Source organism: Amblyomma mixtum, chromosome 1, assembly GCF_055824585.1.
Source record: "Amblyomma mixtum isolate Tamu chromosome 1, ASM5582458v1, whole genome shotgun sequence".
Lineage (NCBI taxonomy): Eukaryota > Metazoa > Arthropoda > Arachnida > Ixodida > Ixodidae > Amblyomma > Amblyomma mixtum.
The window spans coordinates 301,975,508-301,992,122 of NC_143012.1; the positions used below are offsets into that span (position 1 = coordinate 301,975,508).

General features: G+C 44.4%; 1 protein-coding gene and 1 long non-coding RNA gene across 4 annotated transcripts in view; both read right to left on the minus strand.

Moving 5' to 3' along the window:
- The window catches only part of LOC149372209 (uncharacterized), a 60,460-nt gene extending 54,367 nt beyond the window's left edge, over positions 1–6,093 (minus strand). Inside the window, exon 1 of the long non-coding RNA XR_016286975.1 lies at positions 5,715–6,093. This is a non-coding gene — a long non-coding RNA (uncharacterized LOC149372209). The remainder of the gene's footprint in view (positions 1–5,714) is intronic.
- Positions 6,094–6,797: 704 nt separating this feature from the next.
- The window catches only part of LOC149372212 (peptide methionine sulfoxide reductase-like), a 63,371-nt gene continuing 53,553 nt past the window's right edge, over positions 6,798–16,615 (minus strand). The window contains exons 1-4 of one of the 3 annotated variants that reach the window (XM_089566613.1): positions 13,323–13,452; positions 12,683–12,840; positions 9,576–9,827; positions 6,798–7,356 (exon numbers count right to left, since the gene is read on the minus strand). In XM_089566613.1, the coding sequence (XP_089422739.1) occupies positions 7,146–7,356; positions 9,576–9,757 (393 nt within the window). In that variant the 5' untranslated portion in view covers positions 9,758–9,827; positions 12,683–12,840; positions 13,323–13,452 and the 3' untranslated portion in view covers positions 6,798–7,145. Of the gene's footprint in view, positions 7,357–9,575; positions 9,828–12,682; positions 12,841–13,143; positions 13,453–16,615 lie in introns of those variants that run through there. The other 2 variants (XM_089566612.1, XM_089566614.1) reach the window with 2 other exon arrangements.

Genomic DNA, 16,615 nt, shown 5'->3' on the forward strand with positions numbered 1-16,615 from the left:
GCTCTTCTAATCGACGTTAGTGTTGCAAGGGCATGAAAAATAAAAGGGAATTTTGGGGAAAATAAACGCAGTTTTTTGGCATAAGTGGTAGAGTTCAGAAAAGAAAACACACATGCTCTAGAGCTCCCGTAAATAATCTATTGAACAATTATTCCAGTGAACGTTGAAACAAGTGAAGAATGACTGAGCTCAAAATATATTGAAAATTTTAAAAAATGAGCTTTATTTAGAATATTATTCCAGCACCAAGATAATTGCAGGTTCAGCCACAACATCTTCCTTACCTTCCACTTTCCAAATAAAGCCCAAACGAAAAATATTCTTCGGTCCTGACCAACATGATAATACAGCTGAATATGTAGTGAAAATATTTAAGTAGATTTTAAATTAAGCCGCTATTTTCGCGCTATCACATATATACTAAAAACTTTGCTTCCTGAAGAAAAAGAGAGGCTTTAGTCCTCTCGGAAAGGTTGTGACAAATACAATGACGGTTTGCAGAGCGCATTTCTTCCCCAAATATTTCTTCTAGACCATCGCTCCTAAACGACGATACTGATTGACAGAAATTCAGGGCTACCCTGGACGGTAACGTTTTTCAGCTGCAACCACTGACCGAACAAGTGCTTTTTAAGAAACGAAAAACTTCGGCCTCCTGCGCAATTTCATGCATGCAACGCCTGCAGCCAGTAGACGCTGCATATTCATCTTTACGGAGTTATCAAACAACATCAGCAGCCGGTAAAAGCTCTGGTATTATTTGTGGCACACATGAGGTAGTAACTACGGCTCCTTGTTCAAGCCGGAGCTACATCGCTTGTCAAATGACCATTGCGAAAAAATATTTCTGTCAGGGCTTGTTCATGACTTCGGTCATTTAAAATCGTTGCCTAGCGGTGGCGCTTCAAACGAAATCAGTGATGCTGAAATGGGGCATTGCTGGCCGTCTTTGTGTATTTGCACTCTTGCTTTATTGTTGCGCCCAGACCATGATTCTATGCGTTTTTCTTACGTGCGCAGCCAGATAGAATGGCGTAAGGGCTGAAGCGGGATGGAAAACAGGGCGGCTGGCTGCGAACTCTGCATTTACTCACTACACTCGTGAATGCTCAATGCAACATCTTCAAATGCTTGAGACTGCTAGTACCGTGAATAGGAAAAAACACGAAAAAATTATCTGTATCCTTGTTCGCTCTACGCATACGAGACGTGTGTTTCCCCGCCGCCTTTGCTGGCACGATTAGAGCCGGTTTGGTACGTGTAGCAGCTCTTGCTTCATGCAGTCAGCCGACGAATGTTTCGACGCGATGGCGTTAAGGAACTCGTGTCGCAGAAAATCCGGTGTCGGCGTCGTTGACCGTGAACAAAAAAGGCACGAAAAATTGTCAAAATAGCAACCTAGGAGACAGGTGGGCTAGGTCGCGTGAGCTTGCGGCGTCGCTACAACCTGCCCGTCCGATTGTGATCAAATTACCGAGCGTGGCAGGTGGTAATATTAATCATCGGTTGCTCAGGAAGAGAAAACCTGAGTCGCACAAGGACCACCGGTGACGGTATCTACTATCGCAATGCAGTCGCGTATCTCTTAACCGCAGCGCCACTGCTCTGGGAGTGGTATGAGGGCCCCCCAGGGATCTATGAAAGTAAAGCAGAGAATGGCCAATTCATTATAAACGGACATCAACCCATCAAGCTATCACGTTGTACCGTTAAAGCAAAGCTTATGTGCTCCCTCCGATTTTGAACAGAAAAATAAGCCACACCCTCGTCGTTTGGTTTCTATGCCAGCTCCAATGCCTGTGCAGACAGGAATTCTACAGTAACTTACGGTACCATGCATGTCTAGCCGGTGGTCCTGGCCATGAGATGGTAACCGTTAAGGATGTAACGAAAAGACCTATTTGGAATAGATTTAATGGAGGTTAATAAATAATCCATGCTGGTATCTCATAAAGAGGCCCCATAATGAAATTTAGGACGAATAAGTGACCTGTAGAGTCCTAGTTTTAGGAATAATTAGACGGAGTAAACTTGTCCGAGCCCGCTCTGCTTGCACAGCGGTTCCTGTGTTCTAAAAAAACTCAGGTCGAGGTTCGATATGCAGTCGTGGGTAGAGAACAAGTCAACAGAAAAAGGCAGGTAACTTAGGCTCAAGAGCACGATAAGGAAGCTGAAATGGCAGAAATTAACCTTGAGCCGTCCATGAAGACGTCCTTTATAACCAAGTGCTCACATTCGCAACACAAAAAAGTGCTATGCGATCCATATCTCTTATCGCAGTTGTGTACAGAACGCGAGGAAGTTACGATTGGAAGCAAGAGCACGTGAGGAATCAGTTATCTCGAAGCGAATATGTCGCTCTCGGCGCCCAGAAACCGCGCTATCACGTTCCCTTTGTTTCGCCGTCCCCAATGGACGCGGACAACAGCGTCCTTCGGACCGAGTTGTAAGTCGTCCCAGTAGACTTGTCAGGCCCCGACATGGGCTCTCTCGCAGTGCAGTCGCTAATGGATGGCTGCAGGCCGCAGCGTAAGGGGAGGTCCTGCGCTAAGTTTGCACTCACGGATAATAATTGTGGAATGAGCTTTACTCTCACTGTCAGTCTTCAGTTTTCAATTTGCTTCATACTTGTTTTTGGCGTATGATAGCATCAGTCCCCGCCATGCGCGTTCCCAGTTAGCGTCCGCGAAGTTACCGCCTGTTCTACGTTATAAGCCTATTCTGGAAGGCGAAGATCCCAGGTCATTTGTGTCACGGGGCTAAGATCAATGGTCCTCAGAGACCTTTTAGGATCTAGGGTGAGGGCTTAGGCTTTAGGGTCATGCTTTTTAATTTATGTGCGCTGTGTCCATGTTCTACGCTCTAGACCTTTACATAAATTTTCATATCCTTAACTTCTTTCACCTGTCTCTCCTGAAGAAAAGCAGGATTTTGTATGGTCAGATTTAGAGCTTTCCATCATTTGCTCTATGTTTTCCTGTCTAGCTCTGTCTATCAGTATGCGCCGCATTGCCAGTGGCTTATACACACATGGGGCTGGGCGCAGTTGATGAAAGCTTACTGATGGAAAATTTACAGCGCTCACGCAAGGGGCTTACTGTTGTATGCAAGTCAGCTCTTAATTTAAGCTAATAAAAAGAAGAACCAGCGGTGTGTGTCAGTGCCGGAAGGGGCAGCAAGTTGTCATAACTCTCATTTCAGAGGACCGTAAGGGTGACAGCCGATGTCGCGACGATGCCGTCTCTCCAGACGAACTCGAACACCATCTTGCAGAGAGCACTGGCTACGCCTAGAGAAAGGAACAGCTTTTATAAAGCTATTACCAGATTGACTTTATTCATTTTGGTCCTTTTAGATACACGGCATTCCACAAGCGTTTCCTAAGGTTAAAGCTGCATAGGTTAAAGCATGTCTTGTTCATTCTTAGTGAGATTACATTGCTTTAAAACGGATCCGGTCGACGTCGTGTGTTTTTGAGATGATCGGGGTTCGAACATTCGGCGACGGAGCTCAAAGCTAACAGAATTCTTTATTAACTCTTAAGGCCATGACAAATACCAAGAGCATGCTGCACGAGGTTTGAAAACACGAAAAATAAAAATTGGTACTCAGTATGATTACATATTGCCTTACCACAATATCTGCTCGATATCTGTGTTGAACAGGAGCTCATCCGTCTCATCTGTATGGCTATATAAAAAAGGTCCTCTAAGGAAGAGTCGTCGCCAGAGCAAACATGAAAAGGGACTCGCCCCCACTGCTACCCGGTATTGTTAAGGAGTTATCAACATAACCCGGACAGACTTGGGAGATCAGAGGGGTCGTGCAAAAAGAGGTACCGCATAGTACACACCAGACGGGGCACTGGCTTTCAACATACAGCTTTGCCCGCGGCAGCCTCATACCGTGATTACCAAAGATACAACGCGCAATCGCTTCCAACACCAACGCCATTGCACAGCGCGGTGATTGACGTGATATCGAACACTCCAAGTCAGAGCATGCTAGTCCCTGGTGTGCATCGCTGTACAGGCAGAAACCAGCCGTCTACACTGGCAGTACGCGGTAATTTCCCGCGGTTTCTGTAACGGCGACTCTAACCAACATTGCGCTTCCTGTAGTTTCTCGCCATTCTGGAAAGACATCGTCAATACATGCTTCCAATACAGCTCAAATAATCTGCTCTGCTCTTCGCATTTGCACTCAAAACAGTTGTGTGTATTCCGCTTGATATTCGAAGATTGACCGAGGAAGCCTCTGAACCATTAAAAAAAGTTTGATGTTTGGACCCGAAAACATCGTGGAGTAAAATCCGGTCCATTCATTTGGCTCAAGCGTGTGCGAACAGAAACACTAATACGGCAGCATTAGGAACGCGTGTACACTGACTACAGCAGTGTTCTTCAGCCCCCACAGCAGTTCGTTGCGGTGATGCAAAAACCAGGCGCCTAAACATAGCGCCCGTAATAGGTAACCGAGCGCTAATCAGCCGGTGGTCACATTTTCAAAAATAAAAGTTGACTGCTCTTCCAATATGCAATAATAATCTGTGACTTTTTAAGCATGAAATGCTTTTAGCCCCCGTTGTCGGCAGTATGGTGACGTCACGCCGAGACCGAGAGCCATCATCCGGGCACTGAAATCCACTCATCCGGGCACTGAATTCCAGTCATCCGGGCTCTGAAACGAGAACATCCGGGCACCGTACGAGACTTAACGAGATTTAACGAGACTCTGTAAGCCCTCCTACGCGACCAGCATGCAAGCGCCGGTTGGTCTCCAAAGGAGTCACAAAAAATAACTGCTGCCGTGCCTTCTCAATGTTTATCAAGATATCAGTCGCTGTGCGTTTGATAATGCACGGAATTATAATTTCCGATTTCTAATAACGCGTGCAAAAAGCACATAAATGCCGCGATACACTTCGTTGCCATACGTGATCTCTTAAGGGCTTCGCGCATCGAAGCAAAGCCGCGCAGGCGCACAGGGGCCCGGGGGAGAAGCGCTGCGTTCAAAGGGCAAGGCATCGCGCCGAACGGGTGGTGGCGTTCCTCCCTTCCATTACGGTGCGGTTCGGGTGTCCACCGAGATGGCAGAGAATTACTGCGCCATTTCCTTTCCTCAAAAAACCTTGCGTTCAAATGGCAGGGCATCGCGCTGAACGGGTGGTGGCGTTCCTCCCTTCCTGTACGGTGCGGTTCGGGTGTCCACCGAGATGACATTAGGCCCGTAAACATTTCATGCTTACTCTACTCTCGGTTACGGGAGAGGCAGAGAATTTTTTATAACAGTGTACACCTGAACGACTCGCAGCTTTCCAGCTCTTTGTAGTATATTGCAGGCTACAACTCCTCACTTGCTTGCAATCGTTCATGCCAGGGCACAAGGCATTGAAAGCCAGCTGGCAGCGGAGGCATCTGCCCAGCTGTTGCCGATCCTTCATAGCAATGTCCACATTGCGTCTTGACCGCATCAAGTTTGTAATGTTTCGCAAGTGGAATTAAAAATGCGGCAGGATGACATTTCACTCCTTTCGACAATTTCGGCAAACATGAGCGCTCGCCTACTGCGTCGTCCAAACCCGCAAAAACGCTACCACAGCAGCATGTAGATAAGCGGCAAGCACCCTCGCAAAATGAATCGAACGGCCTAAAAACTCACCCAAACTAGACCAAAATTCACACGCCATTTTTAGCATCGAACGAAAATTGTACCTATTTAGTGCATTTCTTCATCTTTAGCGTCGGCAGGCTGACATATTACTCCGTGAATGACTTGTAGCTGCATTTCCGATGGCACTCCGAATGTGTTTGGGATGCGTAATGAGCTTCTGCAAAGTAATTTAGAAACTTGGACAGCATGGATAGGCAAAAAGCCTCTCAACACTCATTTTTGCATCCTCAGTTGCCAGAAAATACGATTTTTCGACCGGCGGACTCCCTATACAAGATATCATAGGACGCACTCAAGCCACAGCAGAGGAGAAACTGGCTATAGTCATGCTCCAACATGACGCCATTGCCGGTTGCGCTCTTCTCTGATACAGGGCAGCAGTTTTGCATAAGGCCAATTGCTACGAGCACAGAGAGGGAGAGGACGATGATATCACATCATCCACGAGGCAAGTGTAGAAAGCCGTCCTCTCTGGGTTTTCGGAAACTGGTTCCGCTGCCTGCTTCCCCCGTGTTAGCACAAGGTGCTCACACCAGTCCAGAGAGAAATTGTTACAAACTGGAGATCGACATTGACGCTTTCGCCTAGCGATTTATGCAGCATAGGTTAATAAATGTAATTTTTTTTTGCGACGGTTGGCCTCCTAACATGGTCACCAAAGCACACGGTCGACATGGCGACGGCAGCCAGTTTTTGAGGTGCTTTTGTTTATAAATTTCTTCTGGATTTTCCATATACTACGGCCTCCTTTCCTCGCGCTGTATTCGTAGCTTGGTTGAACCCATAAGCGGGAAGAAATTTTCAACTATTAATCTATGTAACCAAATGCATGCTGCACTCGTGGATGCTAATATGGTAGCCTTCTCTGAAATGATCACCACCCAAGAAACACTTCAGTCTCTGCCCATATAGGTTCACAGAAGAAAGAAATACCAGGAACGTCTGCTAACCATAGAAAACTAACTTTTCCATAGCTTTTTTCCACGAGTCACCGCGCAAATTTTGTGGAGGTTAGTATTAGCACTTAATTTATGACTGAGTACCCATGAATGTTGATTATGAATGCATTTTTATAAATTTGTGGAGCTTTCCACGAGGCGGAAGAATGGCAAGTTGCACGTAACGACAGCTTGCGTAAAAGTTTATTGGCACAAGCGGCACAACCCTTTTACAGAACTCGTTATACAATCAAGAGCAACTATGACACCTTTTTGCAAATGCTGTAACAAAGCCAACCTGGCGCTACAGCCAACAACAAGCATCAACTCAACGAGAGGCACATGCCTTGCCTCGCTGAATGTCATATGTGCATTGGCTGCATGGCCAGCCTGCCAAGAACAGGGCAGTAGAGGTATCAAATAACAGTTGCACTGTTCATCACGAACAGTCCTGAGAGTAGTAGAGAGTCATGTAATAAATTTGGCACTATGGTCTGCTCTGAAGGCAGTCAACCTTGCCCGCTTCTTGAACTGCTACCTGATGAATTGCTGAACGAAGGCGGCCTGTGCCGGGCTGAGGCCAAGCTGCTCCCACTCAGCTTCAAACGCCGCCAAAGTGCCAGAGCCAGAGCAATAGCCATTCAAGCGGGCAGCAACATGACTCTCCTTGAAATCATGCAGACCTGCTTTCTTGAGGCTTTCACAAAGTTCAATGTGCTGCCGAAGCAAATACTTTTGGTGGTAACTGCAAGAAACCAAGGAAATCATTTAAATTTAACGCTGCACTGAGCATCACCTTTAGGGCTACGCAAAGCAACAATCCTCAGAGCAAACAAAGGTAGGGAGATGACGGAGCTTGTTTGTGATAGATATATACAATTGTTTCTGGTCAATTCTAACCTGCCTAAGTACAACATCCGGCTCATTTAAGCTAATGTTCTGGCCCCACCAACGTCAAATGAATGAAACAAGCTTCCCTAAATTCTTATTACATATTTCTGAACAAGTTTTTGACCCCTTTCAAGAGTGAGAGAAGTCAGCAATGACTTAAACGGATGCAAGAATTGCATTTTTGTTCTGAAAATAAGTCTTGATGAGATTTTCTTCTTTCCTTTGGTGCCAGAGTCTCAAAGGGACGCACTAGGGGGAAAAGGTGAGTTAGTTGGAAAATATCTTTTGTACCTGAAGACACAAGATGACAACAATGTTTGGTAGCCATAACTAAAGTATATTCAAACGCCTGCTGTGAAATATAATGGGAAAAGAGACAGACTTATGCAGCTACAAAATATCCCATATTATGTATACTAACGAGGAATTTTACACCCAGTCTACAACGAAATAGACAATTTGATGGGTCAAAGTTCTCTTCCCACGAAGTAAACAAAGTTGCGCATGGTCTAAGACGGATTTCATAACAGAGGCCTCCAGATCAATATGAACCACAAAGGGTTTTTTAGAGTACATCGACATCACATAAAAAACAGGTGTCCTGGCATTTAACCTACTCCAAAATGCAACTACCAGAAACAAGGTTCAATCCCATGACCTTGAATTCATTATTCGAACACCACAGTGACTGAGCTACTGCAGCAGCTGTTCCTAGGAAATGGCTTCTGGATTCTTTCTGCTATAAAGTGCCTGGGAGAAAATGCTATAATTCCTAGGCCTGTGACAAATCTTTTTGGATGATCATATCTGCAGGCCCTTCTGGCACAGGTTATCTCGGCCACTGCTAAACCTACTTTTCTCGCTGCAAGACTGAAAAGAATGCTAACACGCCGTCTCCATTAAGATCGCCTTTGGGAAAATGTTGTTCATAAGCAATACTTTCATCTAGGGTAGGTACTTCATAAAGAAACTTGGCCGCACGAAAAGAGCAGGACACAAGAAGAAACATACTGACAAGAGACAAGCGCTGATTTTACCCTTTCACCCAGTCCTTTCTGCGCTCCCAAGCTTCTTTTGTTGATGCTTTCGCATTTGTTTCCAGGAGCAGACTGATAGGCTGGAAGCCTCAAAATTTCCAGACAGTATGCAGTAAAACGTATGTGAAAGTTCATCGAAACCAATAAAAGGAAGAAAGAGTGAAGGAAAAAATAACATGGTCCAAATAACATGGTCCAAGTATTTATGAGTCCTTGAATCTACCAAATTTCACACTGGCTAAAAATAGAAAGCTAGACATTCTGGCGCAGATGTTGCTCTGATGGCCACAAAATGACGTTTCCTGCCTATGCATAAGAAACTAGATGGAGAGGAGAACAAAACAGAGAAAAGGTTACTTCAAGTTTCTCAAGTATAGCAAGGATGTCATGTACAAAACTTCCTTAATATTTGACCACGTTAACTTTGAGCGAGCTAACCGCTACATAAATGTGTGTCCCGGAGAGCACAAAAATGATCTGCGCAAATTACCAATGCTGGCATCTTTCAGCATGTTGTCTTGGTTGTGAGCGCAGCCCTTTCTTCGGTACTACGTGCATCAAACATAGCAACCATGACCGATAAACACAGCAGCCACTTCAGGCCTTTCATAACACAAAATCTGGAAGTTCTTGTATAGTTTGCAAAGTTGTATTTCTCAAATGACAAAATTACTGCTCTAGATGGCAGATGAGATTTTCTAGTACTGTTATCATGTTGGCATTCACTTGGCTTCGGCTCACCATTCTCAAGTCTTGCAGCGGTATATGGGTTTCTCTGTTCCCTTTACCCTTATTTTACAGCAAGTGCTCTGGAAAACTTTTAACCTTATATCATCTGTGTTCTTCCGCACTTCAGACACTGTAAAAGAGACGCTTAGTTGAAGTGCTCACTACACCAAGCACAGCAACTAAGAAATGAAATACTTGTGGCCTTGTGTGAATGTGCCGGCATGTAGAGCATGCTACTAACAGAATCTCAGTAGTGCCTAATACACGCACCGAACCAAGCAGTATGTTGTCCTAAGACGATACGTACTCTTCAGCATCGTAAAATGCTTCAGCAGGCAAGATCTTTGTAGCGACTGGTCTCTGTATCTTGTCCTGATGCCGTCTCAAGCTCTCCTCAGCAATGACTCTTTGCTCTTCGTCATGATAAAAGATGGCAGACATATATTGTCGTTTCTGACAGGCCGTTGGGTTATGAAAATCCCAGAACATGTCCAGAAGGGTCCTGTAATCTGTCTCAGTAGGATCAAAGTCCAATTGAATAGTCTCTGTGTGGTCACCTCTGGAAGTGCATAAAACAAGTATGAGTTAACGCCAAAACAAGGTCACAAAGGTGCTTCTACTGCCTGCTTCACTGGTTGTTGCATAAAGCTGCACGAGGGTAAATCAGTTCGGTTCACACATGAGGCAGACTGTTTACAATGACAATGCTTCGATATTCACGGACATCTGACCAAATTCCAGAACCGTTGAGTATGGTCTAAAACTTTTATCCACTGTTACGCCACCATCAACTCATGGACGCCAGGGTTTTAATAAATGAACCACTCACAGTGGTCTCAAATGCATCGAAAATCATGAAACACAATTTGGCTGTTATGTTTAAAAGGATTCCATGCATTTAATTCATACTGCTCGGATGTATAAAGTAATAAGTAATGAACTCAAATGCTTCCAGTGAACAGTGATCTTCACTACAGTTCAACTGCACTTTGGGTATCTTGACCTGAAATGCAAAATTCTTAGAAAATCAAAAAAAGTAGCAAAGACAAAAAGTTCCCAGTAAGTTTTTGTATGATATCTAGAGTCTAACATTCCAAATCAATGCATGGCTATGACAAACAACATAATTTCGACCTCCCAGAGTTCCTTAATACGCAGTGATATCGCACAGCACGCCAGAGTTTTTGCATTTCTACGCAATAGAAATGCAGATACCGTGGCCGGCATTCAATCCCACCTGAGAAAGATTTAATGTTAGTCACCTCGATGCTATTAAAATCTAAAAGGGGGACGCAGTATTCAATAGCAAAACCTTGTAAAACTCGAATTTTATAAAACAGCTGCTTCACAATTTACAAGGCCTTTTAAATTACAACTCAAAATATTTACACAGGAAACAGCTCCAAGGTGACAAGCAATCTTTTTGTGAACATGGGTTGCAAAAAAAAAAGACTTGCTGAAATCTCTGTGAAAATGACATATTTACGAGCGCGGTACCTCCGCTTCTGTATTGCCGCTCGCGACCAGTTCGGAATCATTGAAAACCTTGTTTCGCCGGAGTTCCCCTCCTGTTACATAACAAAGTGTCTACGATCAAAAATAAGCCTACAAACATTTAAAATATAGGGGCTGATGGGTAAATAGTGTTGACACAGGACCAGAACGGTTAGCCCATAATACTCAAGTTGAGTTATCGACTGTAAAACAAAATGTCCATGTGTTGCTAATCGCACATTTCTAAGCTATGTAGTCTGAACCCACACCAGCGTTTGATTCGTGTAGTTATTTCACTAATAATTTAGGGCCGAAAAAGGTCATTCCAGTTCGCAATGCCATGTGGCAGGTACGCTAACTGGTTAGTTAGTTAAGTGCTTTCAATGAATATAAACAAGCTGTTGTGACTGTGGTTCTTGGTTTTCCAAATGCGTTTGTCACACAGTGTTTAAGGTGCATTATAAGGCAGCTGTCTTTTTTTTTGTGATGTGTGCAGTACCTTATCTTTTCCTTTTTTAAGCTTCCATTTTTTACTATAGATGTTATCAACACAGTTGAATATGTGTTCACAAGCAGTATGCAACAGCTATGTAATCAAGTGTGCCCGTACAATAGATGGACAGGTGCGACAGTAAACAAAACAGGTAGTATGTGTGCGTCAACAAATGTATGATAAGTAGTAAAAAGAAATAACAGTGTCAAAACCCAAGCTATAACATATTAGTAGGCTCTCATCCAGCTTTCCAATGCGAAAACTTGAAACTTATCTAGACTGAAACTGTAATTAACACATTGCTTTCCAAACTCTTTTCATTACTGACAAAAATCCTATGTACAATGCTGTATTTGAGAAATGCTCGTTATTTCTACATAAAACTTTCAAATGAATGAATGAAAATGGCTACTTGAGAAAAATCTCGATCAGCCAATTATGAGTACGAAAAACCTGTTCCAATATAAAGCGCGACTGCAACGCCTGTACTGCATGATGCATCACAACAGCAAATGTGAACATTGACATCAAGGTCACTGTACAACCTAACACAAATACACTTCACAGCTGTTCCGTGCAGCCTTTGCATTTTGTATTTTTGCTGTCACACCAAACCTTTCAGAAAGTGAGTCAACATACTGTCATGTGTGCAGAGAGCCTGTACAAAAAAAATCACAGCGGAGGTAGGCTTCAGAAGGCAAGCGTCTCAACATTGCTTTTGCTTGTGCCCTAAGAGCTGAAGAGTGCTATCACTACTGCTTCCTTGCCTAGAGTACACGCATTTGAAATTAGCGCAGAACGAAAATGAGGAATGCACGTTGTCAATATACTTTCGCACAACCAGGCATCCGCCAAATTTCGTGGGGCGCTCAACATTTCAAGAGATTGCAAGATTTCAAATCTTCAAACGTTTAAATTTTGCTCCCAAAATGAAAATCACCAAATTCACTATCACAAGTTTCGTTTTAGCATGCATTATGACATGGCTCAGCTGTTCTAATATCACTACTTCCTGCAGCCATGTTTGAAAGAAAAAATATTTTTGAATGTTCAGGGCAGCTCTGCACAACTTGCCAGATCCATGGAGTGATATGGCTTATGCGTGACATGGCGTTTCACATGGAGTGCAATGGCGTTTCATGCGTGGCATGTGACAGCACCTGTTCACTCATTTTACTGCCTCATGATTTTGTAAGCCTTAACTTTGGCAGGGCGTTTGACAAATTTTTGAGGAAACAAACAGACTTGACGTGCTAACTATGATATATGCAAGAAAAACCTTTACTGAAGTAGCTTTTCTCCTCAATCTAGTAACAAGGGGGGGGGGGGGAGAACATGCGCTCTTGATTCCCTTCCCCCAGGCACGTACTCGGGCTGTGACATATACAACGCACTGTCCGCTTTCCGCTCTGCTGCTCACCACTTACAGGTTTCGGTAGGTCGGATTCTTCGTAGTTCCACCTGTGTAGCCGACGCGGGTGCGAATAACCCCCGGGGCGCAGCCGTACTGCGCCTCGGGGAACCAGAATCATGCTAACGCAAGGGTTGCTTTCTTTACCGCCACGTTTGGTTCGTAGAAAGGCATCTGAAACAAAAGGGTGGCTTTTAAGGCACTTGTTTCACATAAACCGATCACTGCACACAAACAAGCACCACATGTCGAACATTATACTGATCAGTTTCGCATCATACCCCGCCTGTTAAACCAATATGAAAGAGACGAGCAAGAAATGTTTCTCACTTCCGCCGCGTCTGTATTGCGTTGCTATCACTATAAAGGCATCTAAGAACAACTCAATGGCGCAAACTAGTAACGCAGCTGTGTACAGCAAAGAAATTCGCAAACATAAAATGAACGCAGAGAACGTTTTGGCTGGAATTTTCATACCTCTGTACAGGAATGCGTATCACCCATTACCGTGACGCCAGTTGTACTCACGACAGCAGACGCAGTGAAAGCTTACACAGCGCAGGGTGCTGGTGGGCTTGGTGGCGGAAGTAGCCGAATTGCGCTATGTCCGCTCAATGACGCCAAAACGGCGGATATAAACGCAAGCGCTTACGTACTGCACCTCAATGAAGCGTCCAAAGACAGGGAACAAGTGTCGCAGTGGAGCGGCAGGAAACCGCATCAGATAGGAACACACGCGTCCGCGCGCATATCTGCAGGCGATGTGTTGACGTTTTTGAGGACGTCCGCAGCAGCAGCGACAGCGGCGGCGCACCCCGCGACCTCGCATGGGTCGCTCGAGCGAGGCAATGCTCCAGCATGCAATCGCTTCCTTTTTTTCTTTCGTTTTTCGTTTTCCTTCTTTCCATAGAAAGGACGTGCGCTGATACTGATACTGGAGATTTCTCATCTATGTGCGCAGAGGCTGGTCGTACTACTGCCTTGACATCTTTTCGATAGCGCTAAACATCGCATGTGGCAGCTCAACCAAAACTGCACGACTCCAAAATGCCTTGGCTCTTCCGACTTTTCTTTTTGCGCTATGAAAAATATGTTTATTATTTCGCACTATTCATGCAAACACAATTAAATTGTGTGTTTCACGCGCTACTTGGCGTGTTTTACGTAACAAGAAGCCAGCCTACTTCAAGTGTTGGAATAATGCCTGGAATGACGACATACTACGAATATGAGTTTTCTTTTTCATGCCTCAGGCGAACTAAAATCCTAAACACCAACAGTCCGTCACACCCATCGTTCTATGGGTGAGGTCGTTTAGCACCCAGCAATAGGAACCACAGGATGGTAACCCCTCGTAGTATTCTAGACATGAAGATTGGTTTGTGGTTTAGCTTATGGGGGTATAACGTCCCAAAGCGACTTAGGCTATGAGGGACGCGGTAGTGAAGGGCTCCGGAAATCTCAACTACCTAGGATTCTTTAACGTGCACCGACATCGCACAGTACATGGGTCTCTAGAATTTCGCCTCCATCGAAATTCGACCACCTAGACTTGAAGTAGACTTGATAAGGGAACTGGAGAAACTAGCGAAGCGGGAACCGATTAAAGAGTTAGCGGTAAGAGGGAAAGTAGAGGAAATCAGAATATCGCTTCAGAACAGATATTCGGCTTCAGATGAGAACGGCGACCCTAATATTGAAACTTTGAATGATAATCTCACAAGTACTGTTAAGGAGTGCGCAGCACAGGTAGGCGGTAGTATGGATCCACAGCATTCCGGCAAGCTTTCTCAGGAGACGAAAGATCCTATTCAGAAACTAAAAAGCATGAAAGCATAAAACCCCGCCGAGAGATAGCAGTGGTATAACTATCAAAGTTAATCAATTGGCGCAAGGTATATGACGATAGGAAGTTTAATATGGATCGAATCGAGCATGCTCTAAAGAATGGAGGTAGCCTAAAAGCGATGAAGAGGAAACTAAGCATAGCCAAAAATCAGATGTATGCGTCGAGAGACAAACAGGGCAATGTCATTAACAGCATGGATAACATTGTTCAATTAGCCGAATAGATCTAGAGATATCTATACAGTAGGCAATGTAATCAGGACGTAAACTAGGCAGTATGACACAGCAATGCTAGATACCGCCAGTAGCGAAAGAGGAAGTAAAGAAAGCCTTAGGAGCAACGCAAAGGAGAAAGGGAGCTCGCGAGGACCCGGAAACGGCAGTACTGTTGAAGGATGGAGAGGAGGTTGTACAAGAAAAACTGGCCACCCTGTATACGCAATGCTTTATGACCTCTAGCGTACCAGAAGCTTGTAAGAATGCTAACATAATCTTAATAAGAAAGCAGACTTGAAAAATTACAGACCGACCATCTTACTGTCCGTTGTCTATTAGGCATTTACTAAGCTAATCGATAATAGAATGAGGACAACCTTAGACTTCAACCAATTAAATGATCAGGGAGGCTTTCTTAAAGGGTACTCGAAATAGATCACATTCACACTATCAGTCAGGTGATAGAGAAATGTGCAGAACATAACCAATCTCTATATATAGCTTTATAGATTTAGAGAAAACATTTTACTCAGTCGAAACCTCAGCAGTCATTCAGGCATTGCGAAGTCAGTGTTTAGAAAATCTCTATGTAAAAATTCTAGCAAAAATTCTAACCATAGCACTCCATAAAGTTAGCCATAAAATTCCAATAAGAGAGGGTGTCAGTCAGTGCGACATCATCTCGTCAATTCTATTCACCGCCTGTTTACATGAGATATTTACAGGCCTCGATTGGGGACAGTTAGGAATTGCAGTTAATGAAGAATACCTAAGTAGTCTGCAATTCACTGATCGCATTGCATTGCTAAGTCGCTCAGGTGATGAACTGTAAGGCATGATCAATAAGTACAGAGCAGAAAGGTGGGTCTAACAATTAATATGCAGAAAACCAAAGTAATGTTCCACGTCTCAGAAGTGAACACCAGTTCACAATTGGTAGCTAGATACTGGAATTGATAAGGTAATACGTCCGTAGTAGAGGTAGTTGTGGTGGTAGTAAAACCAAGGCCTTTGTGCACCTTTTGGATGCATTTGTTTCTGAGCTAGCTTGTGCATGATCCAAGAGAACAACAGCCAACAGACGCCACACATGTACGTACCTCAGTAAAACACTCTCCGGGGCATGTTGGCTCATAGCTGGCAAGAATAAAAGCGCAACAAGAAGACACAAAGAAGGAGGAAAAACGACAGGACAGGCGCTAACTTGCAAGACTTTACTGTCTTCTTACACCGCCACGTATATATCAAACACAAGGGTGGGTGGGGGGGGGGGTTAAGGACAGATAGGGGAGAACACGCACGTGCTTTCAACTGTGTTCTCCCCTATCTGTCCTTACCTCCCCCCCCCCCCCCCCTTGTGTTTGATATATACGCGGCGGTGTAAGAAGACAGTAAAGTCTTGCAAGTTAGCGCCTGTCCTGTCGTTTTTCCTCCTTCTTTGTGTCGCCTTGTTGCGCTTTTATTATTGCCAGCCATGTACGTACCTACGTGTGTTCTTCGCTGTGTGGCATCTATTTGTTGGCCGCTGTTCTCTAGGACTTCTTGGACGTTACTTCCCACGTAAAAATTTCTGAATATATAATAAGGTACTACAAAAAGCACATGCACCACCAACAGCTGAATGGAGAGTGACCATTGGTCCACGGGAGAAAACACTTCAAAACTGATTACAACCTCTTGGCGAGTCTCTCTTAACAACCGATGGGTGGCCCTCTCTTCTGCTTGATAGGTATCGGGGCTAGACGAAGCGGAACAGTCGACTTATCAAAAGTTCTGTTTGTGAAAGCACAGTGCTTAATTATATAGCGCTGGCCTTCGTGAGAGATTGCAAACACTTTAGCAACGCAGCACTTGCAACACTTGCAACGCTTTTGGGACGTTAAAC